The following is a 23,693-nucleotide window of genomic DNA, read 5'->3' on the forward strand; positions in this document are numbered from 1 at the left end:
TAAGATTTGGAAACAGCCTAAGTGCCCATCAGCAGATGAGTAGATTAGAAAACTGTGGTACATCTACACAATGGAATACTTCGCTGCGGTAAAAAAGAAGGAATTCTTACCATTTGCAACAGCATGGATGGAACTGGAGAGCATTATGCTAAGTGAAATAAGCCAGTCAGAGAAAGATAAATACCACATGACCTCACTCATTTATGGAATATAATGAACAACATAAACTGATGAACAAAAACAGATCCAGAGACAGGGAAGCATCAATCAGACCATCAAACCTCAGAGGGAAGGTAGGGGAGGGTGGGGGTAAAGGGGAGAGATCAACCAAAGGACTTGTATGCATGCATATAAGCCTAATCAATGGACACAGACACCAGAGGGGTGAGGGCATGAGTGAGGGGGGTGGGTGGAGAGGCAATAGGGGGATAAGGACACATATGTAATACCTTAATCAATAAAGAGAGAGAGAGAGAGAAAAAAAAGCTCTGAAGCTTTCTTGATCAGTCTCCCTTCCCTCCAAGACCCAAAACCAACCAGGGCGGTTTAGATACTCCTACTTGCTGCCGTAACACCCTGTACACATTTATCATTTCTAACCACACTGCTTTATTTATCTGCCAATATGTCTTCTATTAGACTCTGAGCATAAGGACAGGATCATGTATTATCCATCTTTGTAGGCCCAGAAAATAGTATAGTACCCAGTACATATTAGATGCTTGGCTATGTTTGTTTAAATCAATACATAAATTTAGGATATCTCATCCTCCAAGGTTTTATTATATTCACTTTATTATTTTTACTGAACACCAGTGCTTCTCAAGTACAGTTCTGAGAATGAACTAAATCAAAATTAATAGGAAGCTTGTTAAAAATAAAATTCTTGCCCTAGTCAGTTTGGCTCAGAGGGTAGAGAGGTGGCCTGCAGACTAAAAGGTCCAGGGTTTGATTCCAGTCAAGGGCACGTACCTTGGTTGCAGGCTCCTGACCCTGGTCCAAGGCATGCAGGAGGTAACCAATCAATGTGTCTCTCTCACATCAGTGTTTCTCTCTGTCTCTCCCTCTCCCTTCCATTCGCTCTAAAAAACAATGGGAAAAAAAATCCTTGGGTGAGGATTTACTAGTAAAAAAAAAAAAAAAAGTCCCGAGTTTGATTCTAATCAAGGACATGTGCCCAGGTTGGGGCATGCAGGAGGCAGCCGATCAATGATTCTCTCTCATTATTGATGTTTCTCTCTCTCTCTCCCTCTCCCTTCCTCTCTGAAAAAAAAAGAAAAGAAAGAAAAAAGATTCTTGGACCACTCTGGAGCTTTTAGGGTAGGGCTCAAAAAAAAAAATCTGTATTTTTAAAGAAAGCTCCCTAGGCGATTCTGTTACATAATTAAGTTTAGCAAGCATTGCAGTACACCACTTTTATCTCTAAAATTATTTCAAAGGTCTAATGTTACCTCCCCTAAAAGACTAATTCCTCTAAGAATAGACACTATGTAATACAATTCCCAGGTAGCATGCCCTCTTAGCATTGAATGTACCAAGTCTGTTACCCAGATCCCTTCTGGCTACACATAGTCCCAAGCCAGCTTGACAAAATACCTTCCCTAATCACCTTTCATTGTTTCCTTCAAGAATTAGAAGAGGTGTCCTTCTTCCTTTCCAACTTGTTCAATTAATACTGTTTAACTTAATCCAAATGGAATGAATCCTAAGAACTTTAAACCAGTGGCTTGTAGTTATAACATTATATCTTTCACATGGGTGAGTGATCGCCAAAGGAAAGCTTGACATTATAAAAGTTATTGCTCTTGACACAATAAGTAGTTTCTTGGTGCTATACTAAGAGTCCAACATGATGGGGGTGGGGGTAATGCCAAACTATCAACAATGTGTTTTATACTTAAATAGGTCATCAAGGATTTAATAACGTCATTACAGACTTTAGAGTTATACAAGGAAAAATTTTGCATCAGGTAGCAAACAGTATGTGCTGATCATCAAATGGGAAAAAGGAGCCATACTCCTAATGCTGCTTCTCACTCAAAGTTGACTTTTTATTGGAAACCAAATCAAGACTAAGTACAAAAGATTTTGTCTCATTTGAATAGTTTATTTGTTTGTAACTTTTAAAAAGTAAAATCAAATTTAGTAAAGAAAATAAGACACATCAAAAAAGAATGTTGGATGTTATAGATGCTAGTACGTTTGGTCTAGTATATATGCCTGCATTATTATTATTAGAGAAATAAAAAGGTAGGAGGTCTTAGAAGACAGTTGGGGAAAAAGAGATGACAGAAAGAGCAACTACTAGAGTGCACCAGGGAGCAGGAACTGAATTTGTCTCATTCACTGCTATACAGGCATCCCTCAGAGATATGACAGGTTAGTTCCAGACCACTGCAATAAAGTGAGTGTCATAATAGAGCAAGTGATAATGTTTGCACTGGTGGAGGGTGTTGCCTTCAATTCGCAAAAATCACAACATCTATAAAGCACAATAAAAGGTGGTAAGCCTGTACTTTCAATTCCTTGCAGTGTCTGATACCCAGTAGGTATGCAATATATGTACTGAATGAACAAATGAATGAATGACTAGTATAGAGGTGGCTGCTAATTACTTCTCCTTTATAGTAACCTTGTTTTGCCTTCAGCCAAGCTCATTTCCTCTTTTAAAAGAAATCTTCACTTTTCCCTTCTATTCTGTATCCATTCACTCCTTTACTTAACCTCTATTTTTAAAAAATGTTTCTATTGATTTCTGTAGAGAGACAGAGAGAGAAAGGAGGGGAGAGAGAAACATCAGTGAGAGAGAAACGGATTGACTGCCTCCTGCATGCTCCCTATTGGGGATGGAGTCCGAAACCTAGGCGTGTGCCCTGACTGGGAATCAAACCGGAGACCTCTTGGTGCATGGAAGGACACTTAACCAACTGAGCCACACCGGCCAGGGCCCTTTACTTAACCTCTATACTTTGTGAAAGACTGATCTAAACCTTTGTCTTTCTTTCCTCTCTGCCTACTCACATCATTTGGTCTCTGCCACTAACATTCCTTGCACCTCCAAAGGTCAGCACTGACTTCATCATCACCAAATTCAACTTTTTTTCTTTTTAGTTCTTTTTTTTTAAAATATATTTTTATTTATTTTGGAGAGGAAGGAAGAGGGAGAGAGAGATAGAAACATCAATGATGAGAGAGAATCATTGATCAGCTGCCTCCTGCACGCCCCACACTGGGGATCGAGCCTGCAACCCAGGCATGTGCCCTTGGCCGGAATCGAACCTGGGACCCCTCAGTCCACAGGCCGACGCTCTATCTATTGAGCCAAACCGGCTAGGGCTTCTTCTCAGTTCTTACATCTCTATAGTATTTCATACTAAAAATCTCTTTGCTCTTGTGGTATTTCATCATCTTGGCTATCCTCCTACCTTTTGATCAATCTTTCTCTGACCCCTCTTTCACCTTCAACTCTCTAAATATACCCCAAAGTTCTTCATCAGCTCTTCTCTTTCTAAATGTTCTTTTCTGAAAACCTCATCATCTCTCATCTCCATACAGATGATTTCAACTCTGAATTTTCTCTTAAACTTCAACTCCTCATTTTCAAATGCTTTCTGGATAGCTTCAGGTGGATAACTTAGATACTGACCTTCATCATGTCCAGAACTGAATTTATTATAATTTTCTTCTCTTTCACCTATAATATACATCCTTTTTCTTGGGGAATAATCCATTCATCTGTTGCCCAGGCCACCCATTCAATCATCAATGCCAGTATAATTTTCTACTCTTCACAAACATCTCACTCTCTCCTAAATTGCTATAACACTAATTTTCTACATAAGTGCTGTTTATGTAAGAACTTTCTGTGATGATAAAAATACCCAACATAGCCCTGACCGGTTTGGCTCAGTGGATAGAGCGTTGGCCTGCGGACTGAAAGGTCCCAGGTTCGATTCCGGTCAAGGGCATGTACCTTGGTTGCAGGCACATCCCCAGTGGGAGGTGTGCAGGAGGCAGCTAATCGATGTTTCTCTCTCATCGATGTTTCTGACTCTCTAATTCCTCTCCCTTCCTCTCTGTAAAAAATCAATAAAATATATTTAAAAAAAAATACCCAACATAGTAATATGTGACTACTGAACAGTTCAACTGAGGAACTAAATTTTTAGTTTAATTCATTAATTTAAATTTAAAGTGCCAACATGAGTCTAGTGGTTATTGTATTTAACAGCATTAGAATACTTTTTTCTTACTACCATTGTTCCTCTGAAACAAGAGTAAGTACAGAATAGCGGTCAAGAGCACAGGCTCTTGGACTTGACTGCCTGGGTCTGAATCCCAACTCCATCACTTATGATCAGTATGGCATTGTACAAGTCACTTAATATCTCTGTGCCTTAACTGCTTCATTGGCAAATAAGGACACTAATAGTAACTACCCTGAAGGCTATTGAGGGAATAAAATGAATTAGTATGTAAAATAGGTGCCTAATCTACCCAAAGGGTTAGCCATCATTCATTATTATTATTAAAGATCATTTCATTTATTTATACACCTTGTTCCACCTACTAGACCCTACTTCATATTCTTGGTGAAGATAGAGACTGCTTAAAAAAAAAAAAATTTCTCCCCAGTGCTTGCACATTGTTATGCTATCCAAAGGGGAAGTCAATAAATATTAATTGTATGAATATGTAAATTAGAGTTAAAATCCCATTAAAGTGAACAAGAAATGACAGACCAATTTCCTTATTTATAATCTGTGAAAAGATTAAGTTCTGTAAGTCTTGTTTTCATAAATAAAAGTACCCATGCATTCATATTAATCCCATTAGACTTGGTGCCACAAAATTAGAAGACAGGAATGAAGAATACCACAAAATAAAACTTTTCTGCTTTCAGTTTAGTTATGAACACCTCTGCAGTGCATCCGAAATCCAAAATGTTAATAATTACTGAGTATATACATTAAGCTCATTAGCTTCATCTAGTACTTGAAATTAAACAATTACATTATCACCTTTATCACTGCTATTTTTAGCTGTCTCTTAAACAGATGTGAAATGAGCTAAATGAGACAACTGTTAGTGTACTCATGGATCTATCCTTTTCACAGGTGTCAATAACAGAGAAGCTATAATCCTATATAATAAAAGCCTAATATGAAAATTGTCCCCTCGACCGGGAGTTCGACTGCGCACTATGACATGTGCTGACCACCAGGGGGCAGTGCGGAACATGACGGACGTAGGCGATGTGGCACTGGCAGCGGGCAGCAGTAGAGGCACTGCCGGCCCTGATGGGCCCTGACGAGAGCCGGACTGTGGCGGGATGGTAGAGCAGGTGAGCGGGCGACACCAGGCCAAGGCAGGTGTGAGCGGGGACCCGATCACCCTGCAGATGGCGACCAGCGGCGGTGGCAGGGGGTGGGGCTGCTGCCCGGCACCCAGGCACTGAGGGAGCCGGGTGGGGGGCTGAGACGGGGAACTGGGGGTAGGTGGCAGTGACCAATCTCCTGCGGCACCTGGGCGGGGGGCTGCAACCTTTCACCGGCTACCTGGGGGTGGGGGTGACAAGGACGAAGGTGCGGTGAGAATGTGGGGGGTCTGCCAAGCTTGCTCTCACTCCCCTTGCTACGCTTCCACAGGATGCCAGAGCTTTCGAGCCAGGGAAGTCCCCCCACACTCAGGTGCTAGACACCCGCGAGGAGCCCACCCTGCACCTGCACGGCCTCTTTCGAGTGAGCCAGGCCATAGCCACCTGGACTGCAGGGGCAGGTCGGGCTCCCCATGGGTTCACGCAGGAGCTGGTCTGTGAGTCCGGCTGGGAGAGAGCGTGCTGCCCACCCGGCTTCCGTGCAGTGCTACTGGGTGGCCCAGAGGCCCACAATGCACCTTGGCCCACAGCATCCGGCCATGCTCACCACATCTCCGAGTGGGGACTTGGGCAACATGACTCAGGCGGAGGGAGGCACGTGGGGGCCTGGGGGCTCAGGTGCTGCCTAGGGCCCAGAGGTCAGCTGGGACCTGCCCTTCTACCCCAGATGCTTGCGCTTTGATCGCCACCCAGGCCTAGAGACCACACCCATGCACAAATTTCATGCACCAGGCCTCTAGTTGCAATATAAAAGCTGCTAGGAAGAAAGTGTTCAAAGCTACTTAGGTAAAGGCTTTATCAGATTTAATCATTCTTGCTAAAGGGAAGAAATGTTCACTTTATAATAACAATAGTCAAAAGGATTTACATATCTATGACAACTTTACTTAAGATTATCGTTTAATGCCTTTTACTTATGTTGTCATTAAAGAAATGCATTCTTTTCAAAGATCCATCAGCCCAAGATACAAAGAAGAGTAATAAGAGCAAGGTCCCTTTCAGTCCCACATGCTCCATTCTTCCACAATAAGCAATTTAGGCCAGGGTAGCTTTAAAGGAGTCAATTAGTATCACACTCATTCTCATTCCACTAAAATTATTCACATTTCATGACATTTGTCTTTGACGACTATAGTCTTTATTCCAGTGTTCCTTGGAACTATGGGGAGAGTTCAAAAATCTTCAGTCTATTATGCTAAGCGAAATAAGCCAGTCAGAGAAAGACAAGTATCACATGATCTCACTTACATGTGGAACCTAATTTACAAAATAAACTGCCAAACAAAACAGATCCAGAGACATGGAAGCATGGAACAAAATGATACCAGATTTAAGGGTATACTGAAAACTTCCTGAGATTGGGAATGAGACAAGGATGCGCATTGTCACCACTTCTATTCAACATTGTACCAGAGATTTAGCCAACCCAATATGAAGTGAGGGGGGAAAAGGTAAATTACATGAACAGACTAAGCTCTGGTTAGGGATAAGAAGGGCAGGACAGGGATAAAGGGCAGGGAGCAGAAAATTGAACTAAAGGTCAATTTAAAATTGTAAAGCGCTATACTTTAACTTTGCTTCTTAAGCTATGATCCTTTCTACAAACTTGTAGGCTAGGTAAAGCAGTTATTATTAACTTCAACTTTGCTAAAACTCAGAGAAGTAAAATGATTCGTTTAAGGCCACTCTTTAAGAAGCAAAAGGCAAAATGAAGACTGTCTCAGGCAGTGGGAGTTTAAATCTAAGTTTGTTTTTTGTTTTGTTTTGTTTTGTTTTTCAATATGTCTTCTCACAGAAAGGGAGCTAGAAAAGTGCAAAGGAAAATTTTGTGCAGAACTTGCTATTCAGTCTCCCAAACTTAAATAAAGTTGCCACTGAACTCATTATATAAAATTTGTTTTTCTTCCATATCTAAGAATTTGGGGACATGGTAGGTTGAAATGGCAGAAAGGTACCCCCTGACTTTACATGCATAGAAATGTCATAAACTATTAAAAAATAAATAAAGAGGACAAGCTCAAAAGACAGGAAAATCCCCAGATGCTGGAAATGAAGAAAGAACTTAAAATCAGAGTGAGAAGTGGGAACTGACCTAGATTCAGAATAGCTTCAGGGTCTGGTCCCCGGAGTTTTAGTGCCCATCCAGGAATAGAGATTTGTTTTCCAGTTTTTAAGGCAAGAGTACATGTGGGTGAGTGACAAAGACCAGACTATAGTTCTCTTCATGAAATCTGGACCCTTGATGAGCTACCCTGTCAGTGAAAGAGAGTAGGAAAAACTCTATCCACTGGTTCAGGAAAACATGAAAAATAAAAAACTTTCTATCAGTGACCTCACATAGGGGTAATAGAGAATAGACAAAAAGGCCCCAAGAAATGGAAACCATAGGCCTATGCTATAATTGAATATCATGGGAATTTACATGATCTAAATGGCATGGAAACTCCTAAATGAGAAATTACAAGGACCATTGAAATCCCTAGGGCTCTGACAGCAAGAGAAATGAAAAAGCACTGACTGGACTTTCACAACACAACATATAGGACTTCCATAGGAACAGGAAAAATATCTTGCTCAAGATGTGATCATCTTCAAACAATTACACACCATACAAAAAAATACATTTTCATGGAGTCAACATATACAACAAGAAGGATATCTACCAACCACCCAGAAAAAATTAGAAATTCCAAAAGAAACTATAAAATAGTATGTTTAAAATGATTAAAATAAAAAAGTAAAAGCATACCTAAAGATTAGGATATTCTGAAAAATTTTGACATTTGCAAAAGAACCAAAAAGAGTATCTAAAAACTATAGTTACGAAAATGAAAAAAACTGAGTGGATATATTAAAAGCACATTAGTCATAGTTGAAGTGATTCTTAGGTAACTGGAGTACATCATCCAGAATGAACTGAGGAGAAATAAAGAATAGAAAACATGAAAGTACATATAAAAGATATAGAGGAGAAAAATCTAATAGAAGTTCAAAAGGAGATGATTGAGGGAATGAAGGAAGACAGACAATAGCTAACACTTTTGAAAAATGAAGACAGCCATGGAAAGCACAACTGCTGAATAGAATGACTAATAACTAATCCATATCTAGACATAGGTTAGCAAAACTACATAACATTAAAGATTTCTGATGAAAGATTTCTAATCAGCAGCAAAATAAGTCACAGAACTTATTTAGTCAAAGAACTAAAGGAAAATAACTGTCAATCTAGCTAATAATCATCCCTTCCCTACCTATTTCTTAACTCAGTGGAGAGAGGTATGCCAGCAGAAGAGATACTTGGATTGGAGTAGCTGGAATTAGCAAACATCAACAATATCTGGGAAGACACTTAATTCTATGGAAACTGTACCTGTGTTTCCTAAATGTGAGGTGGAACTGATGACCTAGACATAAGGCTCCAAAAGCTTTTCCCTTTGCACTATTTCTAGCCAAAAGCTGGATTTTTCAGTGGCAAAGGCTTAGAATTATTTATGGAGCATGTAAAGTGAACTCTACATACATAGCATAGTAATTAAAACTGAAGTCTCTAAAATCAGACTAATGGGGATCAAATCTTGACTGCTTGTTAGGCACTGAGTGAATTTGGTCATGTTACTTTACTACTCTATGCCTCAGTTTCTGCAGCTATTATCTCACAGTTTAAAAACGATTAAATAAGGAAAGACATATAAAGCATAGTACCTAGCACAGAGTATGTGCTTAATAAAGCCCAGTTATTATCATTACTTAGTTTTGACCATAGTACTATAATTTGATTACATAGTTGTAACAAATTAATTTTACTATGACTACTAAAAAAAACCCTAAAAATATAGGAAACATACTCTGACATCTACCGAGCAGCCCACAGTCCATGATGGATTTCCCAGCACTTGATTTTGGCACAGAAGATGAACTAGTGAAGATTTCCCAACACCTGTAAAAGATACAAGAACTCAAGTTATATAAGAGACATGCTGAAATCTGATAGCAAAAATATAACTGAGAATATGCAGTAATAATGGTATGTAAACTATGGTTGTTTAAAGGATGTTCATACCGTATCAGGCATTTAATAAGCTTTATGAATAATGGTCAAGGAGGGCTTGTTAAAACATAGAATGCTGGGTCCTGCTCCGTTTCCTATTCAGCAGGTCTGTTGTGGAGCTCAAAGATTTTGCACTTCTAACAAACTCCTTGGTGATGCTGATGATACTGGTCCAGGGGCCTTGCTTTGAGAACTACTGTTCTAGGGCAATTTCATATGAACTAGTCCTTTCCTTTTGAATGATTTCATCTCTTCAGCCTTTTTTAGAATTGTAGACTATTAACAGATGTTGGAGGTAATGCTCTATCCTGATGACCAATGGAGAGGTCTCTTCCATGGCACCATTAGATGATCTTTCAGATGGTGCTTGAACACTGTCTGTGACAGGGACTCACCATTTCACAATTCCTTATTTAGACACTCCAATTCAGGCAGCCAACCACTTGGCTCAGCTTTACCCTCTGGAAAAAAGAGAACAACTCAACTCCTTCTTCTACATCATGGCCCTTTACCTTAAGGCAGCACTTTATTTTCCTGCAGCTCTCCTGGGTTCAGGGCAATCTATATGAGGGGGGGAAGAAAATGAGTTTCCATTTACATGATGGAGTCACTCATATAATTAATAGCATTTTGATGCCATTATGACAAGCATGGTTGATGAATCTTCATGCATCATTTGTTGTATAAAAAATTTAGACCATCTCTTTGTGTGCAATTTTGTGTATGAACCTATCATTTATGTTTATTTTTTATTATATGAAGTTATATTTACAGACAATCAGAAAGTATTTTTTAAAAAGAAGAAAAAATCACCTGAAGAGCACTATTGTCAACATGTAGGTTTAATTCCACAAGCAGGGTTTTCTATAAGTGGATTCTTACTGTAAATATATAAATGGTATACTTGAAAACAATAAATCATAAGGCTCTGTTTACACATCTGGTTTTGTCTGGACTATACTACCTATTCTTCCCCACCCCTGCCCTCCGTTGGCCTGGTGACTTAATCTGTCAAGACTCAGCATCATTCTAGTTATTGTCATTTTTGATTCCACACAGGTAGAACTAAACACATTATCCACCATCCTCTGGGTCTCCACTGTGCCCTGTACATTGTTCTACAGAACACTTAAAACACATTACACTTGTTTATAGGTTTTAGATTTTATTCACTGTTTAATTTTAATTTCTTTGAGGACTGGGTTTTACTTACCATTTAAAAAAATTTCCAATACTCAGAACAGGTCCTTAAATAGTACTTATTTAGTGACTAAAATTCTCCATGTTATTACAATCTTCCTAAACATATTTACTATCTCCTTTATAATTCAGAATACTGACATAATAATTTACTTAACTATCCCCTAATTACTAGATATTTAGGGAGTTTTAAAATTTTCACTATGCCAAAAAAAGATTTGTTTAAACTTTTGATTAAAATTAAAATTATTTTGCCCGGTTGTGGTGGCTCAGTGGATTGAGCCATCATCCCATGGACCAAGAGGACCCAGGTTCAATTCCCAGTCAGGGCACATGCCTGGGTTGTGTGCTCAATCTCCAGTAGGGGCGGCCAGAGGCAGCCAATCAATGAGTCTCTCTCATCATTGATGTCTCTATCTCTCTCTCCCTCTCCTTTCCTCTCTGAAATCAATAAAAATATTTTTAAAAAATGCATTCATTTGCTGGGGGGTGGGGGGGAAGAGGCCCAAAGTAATTAAATAAATACCAGCTGCAAGTATTAGTTGTTGGTAATGTATTAAGCTCAACCCTTGTATCTGAAATAACAAAAAGTCAGTATATTCATGTTAGTGAGACTTTCAGGATTCCTTACTAAATTATCAAATATATCTAAGGGATACAAAACAAATCTCTACATCCCAAGGCATTCCTTTATGTATTTGTGAAATCCTCCAAATTTCACGAGGGAAATAAGCCTTTATTCAAAAGGAAACTTTAAAGGTTGAATACAAAGACAGATGAAGTGTTAAGTATATTCTAACCTGATAGTAAATCACTGTTAAAAGGGAACTGATAAAAAGGCAATAACTGACTTTGTACATATAGCCTGACGTCAGTGAATGTGTAACAAGATCAGTCACTTTCCTGGTGGGCATGACTGTCTTCTGTTTTACAACTAAACTATAATGAACAAACAAACAAAATAAAGCTTACTAATTGCCTGATCAGTTTCCACCATTTAAAGCAGCAGCCAATTCAATCCTGCTACATAATTGATTCTAGCTATAAACCCAGCAGTGTCTGCCCTGTAGCACATACTTGTGTTTTTTGTGTTATTGTTGTTTTTTTCGGGAGGGGGGAGGGGGAAGGAAATCTGCTAGTTGCAACAATATCTAACATGAAGGGACTGTTAAATGTAATAGAAAAGGAAATTATAAAAGAGACACCCACTTCACATACCATGAAATTGTGTTAGCTCTGTATTCCAGTTCTAAATCCTACCTTGATGATACACTTGCCAAATCCCTTTAGACCACCATTACTTTATCTGTGAAATGTAGTGATTTTATTAACTTCAGCATCACTTCAAGCTAAAGAACCGGAGTTGACATAAATGGATTATGTTCATAGGATTTCATAACGGGATTTTCTTAGGGGATTTTAAATGATGCTCTCTGTAAAATATTTTATAATGTAAATAATCTTCAGGCAAGGTGAAAAGGTTTCTGACCTCCTCCCTTCCCCAACAACGTTGTTCAGTCCTGTAAGGGTAATTTTCAAGCTTCCTGAGGTATGGCCTCTCCACCTCCAAGTGTCTGGCACAATGTCTTTGCTCACAGCACACATTTCAAAGGTCAACTCCAGAGAAGCACAACTATGAAATGCAAGGTTAGCATTTATTCCAAGCTCATAAGGAGCACAGGAGTGGAGGTACGGTGCGAGGGACAAGGACAGTGAGGTGGGAGGGGGAGATACAGACTTCCAAATGTCCAAGGTGTGAAAAAAAAGGAATTTTAAAACTAGGAATAAACTGGGGCTCAGCATTAAGTCCTAGTTAATTCATAAAAGGCCCTTATCTTAATTTCTCTCTTTCTTACAACCTAGCACGTAATAGGTTTTTAATTAAGATCCAAGAGAAGAAAGAAATCAAGCCCCGCTGAGAGTAAAACAGGATTACCCTCCACTATCTCATTTCATAACACAGCTTCGTGTTTAAGTATGTGGACTCCGGGTCCAAACCGGTTCTGTCAGTTACATTTCGCGCCACACTCTTCTCATCTGTAAAATGGGGCAACAGGGCTACTCTCCGGATTAAATGAGTGAATATATGCAACGAACTTAGAACAGTGTCATTGTTCTGAGTGCACGTTCGGTTTCCTTAATAAGATCTCTTGAAGGCACGGTCCTAGCTTCTGTTTCCTTAGCACCGCGCGCAATAGAATACTCAATGTCTGCATGTCTTTCAAAACAAAGGAACGGAGGCTACGCGCTAGGTTACGACCGTCCAGGAGACCGACGTGAAAAGCGGCGAAGGCGGAGAAAGGCCGCGACTCCGCGCCCCCGGCCCACGCGAGGCCGCCACTTCGTCAAACAGAGCAAAGTCCTCTGGGAAGTGTAGTCTTTAGGCCTCGAGAGGGATTTCAGCCACGGGCCCGAGCGATTTAGTTGGCGGGGGTGGGAGGGAGTCGTAGTTAGCGAGTAATTCAAAAGTGTTCGTAGCCCGAGAGGTGGGTGAAGCCGCTCACCTGAGTCTCCCAACACCAGGACCTTTACTCGATCCAGGGACGCCATCTTGCCACTGCCTTCCGGGGTTCACGCCTGTTCCTGATTTTAAGCCAATCAGAGCTGGGCACGGAGGGCGGAGCCTTCCCTGTCATTGGCCAATCGGAGTGTGACTCGCTTCATTGACGGCTTCGCTGTGCTGATTGGCCGGCTCGGTTGAAAGTAGCGGGTGGCTCCCAAAGCTGGTCGCAGGAATAAGGCGTTCTCTTTGTCGCACGAATGGCGAGGCTCGCTGGAGCCGGTAGTTGAGGCGCTGAGGGAAGCTGTAGTGCCAGTGTTCGAGGATTCGCCTGGGTAAACCTTGTTCCCTGTTCCTTGTTCTGGGTTCCCTGGCCCGGAGTCGTGTTTCAGGGTTTCTCCTTTTCGCTCCTTTCTCCTTAGCTACGCTCCTCCTCTAAGCTGCTCTCTGGACTGGGTTCTCTAAAGAGCCATGGAGCCCGGTGCGGCCCGTGTGCGACCTCGGGCAGGACCATGGGCTCCACCGCGTGTGGCCCCCGCACTCGGCTGGCAGAATCCGAGGGAGTCGGGGGTCGCGAAGTGTGGGGAGGAGTGGACATGACTGCACCGGGCTCGTGGAGGGCAGCTGGGTCCAGAGGTTTCGCGGTGGTCTGCAGCTTTCTTATGTAGGAAGGCGTGGAGAGACCATGAAACATGGTAACTGGAAAAACAAAACAAAACAAAAAAAACCCTCTGCAGTTAAATGTATAAGATTCAAATTCGTATAGAACTGGCATAGTAGTATATTGGAATAATCGACTGAATTAATAAACTGGACCACCCCCCGCAACCTCTTCTTTCTCCGTTTATCTTATACCCTGAGCATAATCTTTTAAAATTGCAGATTTGGTCCTGTTGCTTCCTGCCTAAAACCATTTGAAGTTTAAGAAGAGGGATTCCACTACTAGCCTGTCTTTTTCTGCTCTGGAAGCCGCGGTGGAGGCAATAGAGTGTGGGGAAGTTGGCGGGACAGGCCTATGGGAGGAACACGTGCTTGGGGAAGCCCCCGGGAGTTTTAGGGCAGCCCCTGACGAGCGGTGCCGGGTTTTGAAAAGTCAGTGGTGAACGTGATATTCCCGTTCTCAGACAGATAGGAGAGTACAAGTCTCTTCGCTGCAAGGAAGGAGGTTGGGAAAGAGCCTCGGGAGCTTGTGAAATGGGATTGATCACACTGAGCTATTCGGGGAATCTGGGAAGGTCTCCGAGGAAATGTCGTTTGAGATGCGAAGGATGATTAGAAGAGAGTTTGAGCAGGGAGAACGGAATGTGCAAAGGCCTGGAGGTGGGGAAGGCGTATGTGGCTGATGGAGTTGAGAGCGTGCCAGTGTGGCTGGAGAGAAGAATGACGGGGTTAGACAGTGCAGGGAACTCATTCATTTCCATTTTGTTCCTCCAGCTCTGTGCCTGGTGCAGTGTCGTTCTTCAATGTTTGTATGCCTATCGTGCATATGATTCAAAAACAAGAACTTTGGGGAGCTGTGCTGGGTAGGGAGGTAGGTGAGACTGGGAGGGACTGAGACTCTGAAGGAATAAAGAAGAAGAAAAGGGGTTGCCCTGAGAGGTTACAAACTTAAAAATTTCCAGAGACCAGCCAGTCAAGCTCTTTCCCTGTTTAAAAGTGACAGCTGCTTTTCAGCTTTTTTCTTCTTCTTCTTCTTCTTTCATATGGGAACCTGGTCTCACTTTTCCTCAGATATTTCCAATTTTCAAGAGGAGCTGAAAGTTGAGATTTATGTGAAATCCCACTATTTTTAATGTTGGCAACTAACTCAGAACATTTTCAAGACATTCTTTTGGTCAAACAGTGTGGTAGAGGCTGCCAGTTTGGTAACTCTGACCTAAATAATTTAAGAAATCCAGAGATTGAGTAGGAGATTTAGCATATGTGGGGAAGTAGAAGTGATAGAGAAGAGAAGGCAGTGGTCAGGAAGGACGATTTTAGAAGGGAGAAATTTCGAACGAGGTGGCATGATTTCTTCCCTGAGCTCCAGTTTCATTCATTCAGCTACCTGCTGGACATCTTCACAGGAATATTCTGTAGTATTTCCTCAAAGAGAAGCAACTAAAAGTGAATGCCTCATTTCTTTCTAACATGTTTCTCTGCAGGTGTTAGCCTATTTTTTCATAGTAGTACTTTTCTTGGTTACACTGGCTTAAAACAAATAGCTATATCTTTTTGTATTAATAACATTCTTGTTTAATGGTTATAGCGTTTCAGTTTTATAAGATGAAAAGAGTTACGGAGATGGATGGCGGTGATCGTTATATGATGTTATGAATGTATTTAATACCACTGGACTGTATACTTAGAAATGGCTAATTGGTAAATTTTGTTATGTGTATTTTACCATAATAAAACATTTATTTAAAAATAAATATTTATTTGGTTAAAAAAACAAATAATTACTTAAAATTTTTCTGCTTTTTAAATCCCATTTCCAATATATTATTGAGCCCTTTGATTGTGTTTCTGAAAAGTAGAATTATCTAGGGAGCATCCTGTTCTCTTGCTATAGTTTGCTCTCTTTCTTAATTCACGTTTGTTTACTATAGCTCCTAATACTTCCATATACATCCATCTTCACTTACCTTGATCCATTCTTCATATTGTTGTAGAGTCACTTTTCTAAAAAGGAGTTCTTAGTGTTAATACAAATAATGGAACTCTTATGATGCCACCTCTGTAAGCAGCATATTTTTCATGGATTATCTCATTTAATACATGCATCAACTCTATGAGGAAGGAACTGTTAATCACTTTTTATGCATGAGGAAACAGAATTTTCAGGGCCACGGGTTAAGAAATGGTGGAACCTGGGATTCAAAACCCAAAACTATTGGACTGCAGAGTCCTCATGCCACTCCCTTGCTCTAATCGTTAGGACCCTCTAAGTTAGTGGTTCTCAACCTTGGCTGCACATTAGAATCACCTGGGAATCTTTAAAATCCTGATTTCTGGGCCTCATCCTCTGAAAATTCTGTTTTTGTTACTAATGTTGTGGCCCCACCCCATAACAAAGAAACAGAATTTCCGGAGGATGAGGCCCAGAAATCAGGATTTTAAGAAGATTCCCAGGTGATTCTAATGTGCAGCCAAGGTTGAGAACCAATAGTTTCAGGCAGTGGAAACAGGCTGAGTAGCAGAGGGTCCTCAATGCATGATGTGTGTTGGCATAATATATAATAGCCAGTCACCAGATTGTCTGGAGTGTAGTGGTCAGGGACTTTTCTGTTTATTGGAGTCACCTAAAGAGTCTTTAAAATATGATGCCTAATCTGATCCTCCCAGACTAGCTGAAACAGAATCTCTGGGAATGGGGCCCACGTGGGTACTTTCAAATGCTTCCTAGATGGTTCTACTTTACAGCCAGGGTTGAGAACCATTGATTCCAGAATATGGAGTGTATGTGGTGGGAGGTCAGGGAGGGGAAATAGTGTTGGAAAAGTAGGTTATTTTGACATTTGTCTGCCATTCTTTGGTCTGTTGTGTTCTGCCAATCATTAAGCATGTAAAAAACACAAAAACAGCTGTGTTTAAGTACAGTCTATCAACTAAATTGGAAAGGAGAGCAAAATGCATCTGATAGTGTGCTATAAATACTTTGGTGTTGAACCTAGGCACTTGCTTGGCACCCTTGATCCTTGGGATAACAGGAAGGTGGTAAGACCACAGGTTTGGATCTAGGTGCTACTTTGTTATCTCATAGTCATGCCTGAGGGTTTACAATAGGAAATATATATTTAATTGTAACTAACTTTCCTTTTATTTTTTTCTTTATTGCATGTAGGGCATTATATCCCCCCCCCTCTTCCCCAAATGTGTATAGATTGGTTATTTAGGAATATCTTTTTAGTATAATACTGTGAATATAAAAATATTTCTTATGAAAGGAGATACTGTTGATAGCCACTGATTTGAAATAAAAAGATTCAGTAGATAAGCAGTGTTAATTACAAAAGATGACTCCCTTTTGATATTATTCAATGGGATGTCTCTTAAAAATTTCCCTATGGTATAGGGAATTTCATTTGACAGTATGTCTGGATAGCCTGACCATTTTTACTTTGGGACATATTAAATCTATATGGAAGCTATTCTTTTTTAAAAAAAAATGTTTTAATTGATTTTTTTTTTTTTTTTTTTTTGAGAGAAACATCAATTGGTTGCCTCCTGTACCCACTCTGACCAGGGATCTACCAGGGAACAACCCACAACCTGGGTGTGTGCCCTGACTGGAAATCAAACTGGCAGCCTTTTGGTGCATGGGACAATGATCAACCAACTGAGCCACCCCCACAAGGGCGATGTGGGAGCTGTTCCTACTAAGTGCTTCCTAAGCACATTACTTACATTCTCATTTATTCATCACAACAACCTTATTGAGATAGCTGATATTGTTATTTCGCTAAGAGAATAAAATATGGCTTGTGGTGGTATAAGTGATTTGCTTAGGATCACACAGCTACTAAAACACAGGTTGTCCAACTCTGACTTCCAAAGCCCACCCTTTAAAACAATCACATGAAAGTCTAGCCCATGCCATTTTGGGCTTCAAAAAGAAAGCTTTTTGGGTCATGATATAAGAATTGGGTACAATTGTTTTGCAAGGAAGTCCAGTATTTAAGGATATCTTGGGGTGTGTGTTTGCTTTTTAAGGACTATATGGTATTAATTGGTCATTAGATTTAAGTTAACAAGGTTGGTAAAGCTATCTAGATCTAAGTGTTAATTTCTTTCATATTTATAGTAATAATTTTGCTAAGCACCCCAGTTGGTGATTACTTATGTGTTTTTTGGTTTGTTGTGATTTTATTGTGGAAGCATGACTATGTAAAACATTCTAGAATCTATCCTGTGAGAAATTTTTTTAAATTATATTTTTTAACCCTCACCTAAGGATATGTTTTTATTGATTTTAGAGAGGGAGGGAGGGAGAGAGAGAGAAAAATACTGATGTGATCCCTAACCAGTTTGGCTCAGTAGATAGAGCGTCGGCCTGCGGACTCAAGGGTCCCAGGTTCAATTCCGGTCAAGGGCATGTACCTTGGTTGCAGGCACATACCCTGTGGGGATTGTGCAGGAGGCAGCTGGTCGATGTTTCTAACTCTCTATCCTTCTCCCTTCCTCTGTAAAAAATCAATAAAATATATTTAAAAAAAAAAAAAGAAAGAAAAATACTGATGTGAGCACTGATTGGAAGCCTCCTATACCCCCAACCGGGGATCTACCAGGGAACAAACCTACAACCTGGGTATGTGCCCTGACTGGGAATTGAACCTGTGGCCCTTTGGTGCACAGGATAGTGCTCCAACCAACTCAGCCATACCAGCCAGGGCTATCTTGGTAGAAAAATTTTACTCAAGAAATAAAGACACTTTAAGGAGATGCTAATGGTTAGACTTCTCACGGGGGGGTGGGGGGGGGGAATGGTGGGCGTAACCCAGCATTTCCAAAGATCTATAGCAGTGATTTTCAATTGGAGTACTGCCGCAGGCACGCTGATGTGCCACAAGAATTTTTAAACCATGGAATACCTGGCTATTTAAAAGACCTCTTTTCCCTTAGATTGTCAAATAAAAATATGACAGCAACCAATGCACCATAACCGGTGTGCCATGGAAGTTAGAAATTAATTTATATGTGCCATGAGATGAAAAGGGTTGAAAATCACTGATCTATATAGCATTAAGACTAATAAGACTTTATTTAATTTTTTGTGTTTCTCTTACTGAAATAAAGTGGGTTTGATAAGTGTCATTGCTATAAGTAATGTTAATTTTTTTAATCAAGCACATTGTAGATCATGAAAATAATCATTTAAGAAATATGCCAAGCTTTTTAGGTGTAATATTTTGTATACTTGGAGGAAAATCTTGTTCTCTGTTAAATGTTTTGGCATTATAAGTCTTATAAAACAATGTTCTGAGTGCCTTTATGGCACTCAAAGAGTAGTGATAGCTACCTAATGAGTTGATTATTCTAGATTTAAAATGATCACTGTGTCCTCATTGTGCCTATGTAATCTTCTCTTTTTTTCTGAATTCAGTACATTTAAAGTTGAAGTTTGCCGCTAAAGATGGCAGACCCAGATGTCCTCACCGAGGTTCCTGCATCATTGAAGAGGTTAGCCAAGTATGTGATCCGGGGCTTCTATGGCATTGAGCATGCTTTGGCCTTGGACATCTTGATCCGGAACCCCTGTGTGAAAGAGGAGGATATGTTGGAGCTGCTCAAGTTTGATCGGAAGCAGCTTCGTTCAGTTTTGAATAATTTAAAGGGAGACAAGTTCATCAAATGCAGAATGAGAGTAGAGACTGCTGCAGATGGGAAAACCACTCGCCATAACTACTACTTTATCAATTATCGTACTCTTGTTAATGTGGTAAAATATAAATTGGACCACATGAGAAGGAGGATTGAAACTGATGAGAGAGATTCCACCAACCGGGCTTCCTTCAAATGTCCTGTCTGTTTTAATACTTTTACAGATTTAGAAGCTAATCAGCTCTTTGATCCCAGGACAGGTGAGACTTTTCCTTATGAATCTTTTAAGTAACTTTTAAAAATAAAATATGTATTCTTTTTCTTAAATTGATTCATCTAATTTTTAAGCCAATCATGTATCTTACCTAATAATAGACAAACATGTAAATTGACCGTACCTTCGCTATGCTAATCAGCCAATCAGGAGAGTATGCAAATTAACCTAACAAAGATGGCGGTTAATTTGCATACGTAGGCTCCAAGCGGTGGAGCAAAACCTGACGGGCCAGGGGCCGGAGCAGCGACGACCCCGGGGCCGGCGGCGCAGCAAAACCTCACGGGGCCAGCAGCGCAGCGAAGCCTCACGGCCCTGGGGCCGACTCCGGCTGGAGCCCGGCCAGAGCAAAGGCCTGGGTGGCGGGTGGCGGAGGAAAACCGGTGCCAGCAGCCAGGGGAAAGGAAGGCCTATTGCACGAATCTCTTTGTGCAACAGGCCTCTAGTATCATTATAAAAGTGAATGGACTGGTGTAAATCACTATATGGTCTGTGTTAGTCTTACTGCCCTGTTTGAGCTCTTATAAAGCCTTTCTCCTTCACAAAGGAGTGCACTCTTCCACCCATGGCCTTCCTACCTCTGTTCCCACCTCCACCCCTACTTACAGGTACAGCTCAATCTGAAAGGTTGACTTCTCTATCACTTGAAGACTATTCTGACCATTTCACTTTTGACCTCTTCATCCAGTATATATTTAGCACCTGTTTATGCCAGTCACTGCCAGGCAGTCACAGTACAGTGCATATAAATGTTATGTTAGTGGAAGTGTAAAGTGCTATCAGGAGTACATAAATAGGGCTTCTAATCTGGAATGGCCTCTGAAAGAGCTTAAGTAACAGCTGAGACTTAAAAGATAAGAGCCAGATGCAATTAGAGGGGCATCCTTTCCTTCAAATGGATGGATATTAAATCTCTTAGGCATTACTTAGTGGAAGAAAACTGTCAACAAGATATATATATTTTTCCATTTAAATACTTTAGTTAAGGATCTTTTTAATCAACCAGAATTTACAAAACACATTTTTCAAATAGTTCAGTATGTCTGGCATTAATATCAAAAACTTTAAAGCGCTGGGTTATATAGTTATTTTGTCTTATCATTTATAAACAGGTAAAGAGACTATAGTTTTGCTAATTATTCAGTAGACAATTTGGTCTTACTTTCAAGTGTAAAAATCAATAGAAAGAGTCAATGCTGTTAAGTTAGATTGTCCTTTTGTTATGGCTGAATTCAGGAGTAGAGGTGACTTTCTAAAAAATTCCTAGATCTGCCTTTGAAAAAAACTATCAAAAATGTAATTTAAACTTTTACATGTGAAATTTTTATTGTAAAAAAATTACAGATTTGTCCAGCTGGCTTCGCTCAGTGGTTGAGCATCGACCCAAGAATCAGGAGATCATGGTTCCATTCCTGGTCAGGGCACATGCCTGGGTTCTGGGCTCGATCCCCAGTAGGGGGGCAAACAGGAGGCAGCCGAACAATGATTCTCTTACATCATTGATGTTTCTATCTCTCCCTCTCCTTTCCTCTCTGAAATCAATAAAAATATATTTTTTAAAAATTACAGATTTTTGTACATGTTTAATTTTCTAATTTTTGTACATGTTACATATTGTACACTTAAAATTTTTTAAGTGGGAAATAATCTCAATATCAATTAAGATTATTAATAAAAAGAGCTAGCTTAGGACCCCCCCCCCCCTTCTTTATGTGAAGCAGTCATTTTGGATGGAAAGTCATTTAAAGAATTCTCATTTGTGTTAAATGTTTATTTTGCCCGAATCGTTTCACCTTGAACGGACTTCACTAGGAAGGCTCTTGTTATAAGAAAATCTAACCATCCTGAGTATAAGGATTGTTTGAGTGTGCTATAGAGGAAGTTGTAGAATATATCTGGAGTTCTTTCAAAATAAACTAGGGAAATCTCGTGTTTTTTGCTATTCACGTTAACAGATTTTTTTTTCTTTTATTATTATTTTTAATCCTAACCCGAGGATATATTTTTATTGATTTTTGGGGATAAGGGGTGGGGAGAGAGAAACAGAAACATATGCACAGGAATCAAAACTCTCAATCTTTTGGTGTACAGGACAGTGCTCCAACCAACTGAGCCAACCTGCCAGGCCAATTCTACCCGATTTCTTAAAGGAGCTCTGGGTTTTGGTTTTGTGATTCTATGCAGATGTTGGTGTTACAGTTAGTGGTCATCTTCATCACTCTTGATTGCAGTAGAAGGTGTTATCCAGTCCCTCAAAGAGGGTAATCTAAAGTAATGTGCTTCTACTACATTTATTCATCATTTTATTCTTATTTCATGAAGCTTTCTAAAAGGAAGTTACTCCAGTATTTATATTAGTATTTAGGAGATTGATCTATGATGCTCTTTGAATTTCACCCAACGTTAGTGCCTGAATGAAGCTAATTGTAATCAACAGCTGGGTAGCCTATGGAAGAGATGGCCTAACACCCAAATAGTCAAGGTTATTTAAATCAGGGAGTTGAGATAGAGTAGGGGGCATGAAAATATTTTATGAAAGAGAACTAAAACTGTAATAATTATTTTGTGGCCAGTCTGAACAAAGACTTTTTAATATGAAGACTATGGTCAGCATGAAGGTGGAAAGAAGGGGTTCAAGGAAAGTAAGAATAAATCATTTTACCTTGGTATCACTTGGGGGAGGGTGCCCTGGGGAATGTACTCGCCTTTTGATTATAATTTGGCTTTTCATTTGGACTTCCTTTAAGGACAGAATGTGCTGACTGGGTGATATTAGGACCCAGCCTGCTTGTCAATTTTGTCTTATTTTTCACTATTACCTTATACCTTCTGTGTTCTATACATTCCCTTTAGAAACTTTGGTCTTTTTTTCCCTTCCTGGTTTGCTCAGAATTCATTCCCTTCCCACTCATTTTGAAGAAGATGGGAAATAAACATTTGGGTATGTGTATCAGAGTAGGGGGGAAGGCTTTTTTGCTGTAATATTGTAATATTAATGCTCTGTTTAAGTTGATAGATTACAGTTTTCATTCTAAGCCCAATCTTGTACAAAGCTATTCTATTTCTTGGTTGCTGTTGGAGATTGAGGATGTTTCTGACCAAATGATGGGATTTCTAATGAGCTATCTTTATTCCCATCTCAACAGTTATTAGGTTGAACTCTTATATTATCAAATAGGGGTTATTCAGGAATTAGATTTGAAGCCTTCTAGACTTTACTGCTTCCCTGATATAAAGTTTTGAACTCAATTGTATGGGCAGCTCTGATGTCGAACCTTTTGAGCTCGGCATGTCAGCATTTTGAAAAACCCTAACTTAACTCTGGTGCCATGTCACATATAGAAATTTTTTGATATTTGCAACCATAGTAAAACAAAGACTTATATTTTTGATATTTATTTTATATATTTAAATGCCATTTAACAAAGAAAAATCAACCAAAAAAATGAGTTTGCGTGTCACCTCTGACACCCGTGTCATAGGTTCGCCATCACTGCACTAAAGGGTGGTGACTCCTAGATGAGCACCTGGGAATTCTGGGCTCAGGAAACTCTGAGTCCAACAAGAATTATTTTATTAAGGCTAATTCACACATAAGCCAGAGATCTTCCTACTTCAATTTACAGCTTTTCCTACCTCATCTCTCTTTTCTCTAAGAATTGTAGGTTCTCTTCATACTTTCCATTTTGGTGTTCTTGGGTTGAACTCTATCCAAATGTTTGATGGTTGTATGTGTGAGGTAATAAAAAATATATATTGATCTCTGCCCAGTTCCTTGGACAGATGTCCTAAAACCCTTGTAATTTCTTTTTTTTTAAAATTTTATTTCACTTATTATAAGCATTCTTCCTTATGAGTTTCTTTTTTTTTTAATTAAATCTTTATTGTTCAGATTACATCTGTTCCTCTTTTTTTTCCCCCCATAACTCCCCTCCTCCCAGTTCCCGCCCCACCCTCTGCCCTCCATCCCCACCCACTGTCCTCATCC

At 39.9% G+C, this 23,693-nt stretch overlaps 2 protein-coding genes and 1 long non-coding RNA gene across 3 annotated transcripts in view; 1 reads left to right on the forward strand and 2 right to left on the reverse strand.

The window, feature by feature from the left end:
* Window positions 1–13,208, reverse strand: part of RABL3 (RAB, member of RAS oncogene family-like 3) — a 42,831-nt gene extending 29,623 nt beyond the window's left edge. Inside the window, exons 1-2 of the mRNA XM_005875353.2 lie at window positions 13,133–13,208; window positions 9,226–9,317 (exon numbers count right to left, since the gene is read on the reverse strand). Of these exons, the coding sequence (XP_005875415.1) occupies window positions 9,226–9,317; window positions 13,133–13,178 (138 nt within the window). The 5' untranslated portion in view covers window positions 13,179–13,208. The remainder of the gene's footprint in view (window positions 1–9,225; window positions 9,318–13,132) is intronic.
* Window positions 13,209–13,374: 166 nt separating this feature from the next.
* Window positions 13,375–23,693, forward strand: part of GTF2E1 (general transcription factor IIE, polypeptide 1, alpha 56kDa) — a 44,647-nt gene continuing 34,328 nt past the window's right edge. Inside the window, exons 1-2 of the mRNA XM_005875355.2 lie at window positions 13,375–13,463; window positions 19,214–19,691. Of these exons, the coding sequence (XP_005875417.1) occupies window positions 19,244–19,691 (448 nt within the window). The 5' untranslated portion in view covers window positions 13,375–13,463; window positions 19,214–19,243. The remainder of the gene's footprint in view (window positions 13,464–19,213; window positions 19,692–23,693) is intronic.
* The window catches only part of LOC106727655, a 139,727-nt gene continuing 129,793 nt past the window's right edge, over window positions 13,760–23,693 (reverse strand). Inside the window, exon 4 of the long non-coding RNA XR_001363895.1 lies at window positions 13,760–13,827. This is a non-coding gene — a long non-coding RNA (uncharacterized LOC106727655). The remainder of the gene's footprint in view (window positions 13,828–23,693) is intronic.

The sequence above is a fragment of the Myotis brandtii genome, unplaced genomic scaffold (genome assembly GCF_000412655.1).
Source record: "Myotis brandtii unplaced genomic scaffold, ASM41265v1 scaffold46, whole genome shotgun sequence".
In the NCBI taxonomy this organism is placed as follows: Eukaryota; Metazoa; Chordata; class Mammalia; order Chiroptera; family Vespertilionidae; genus Myotis; species Myotis brandtii.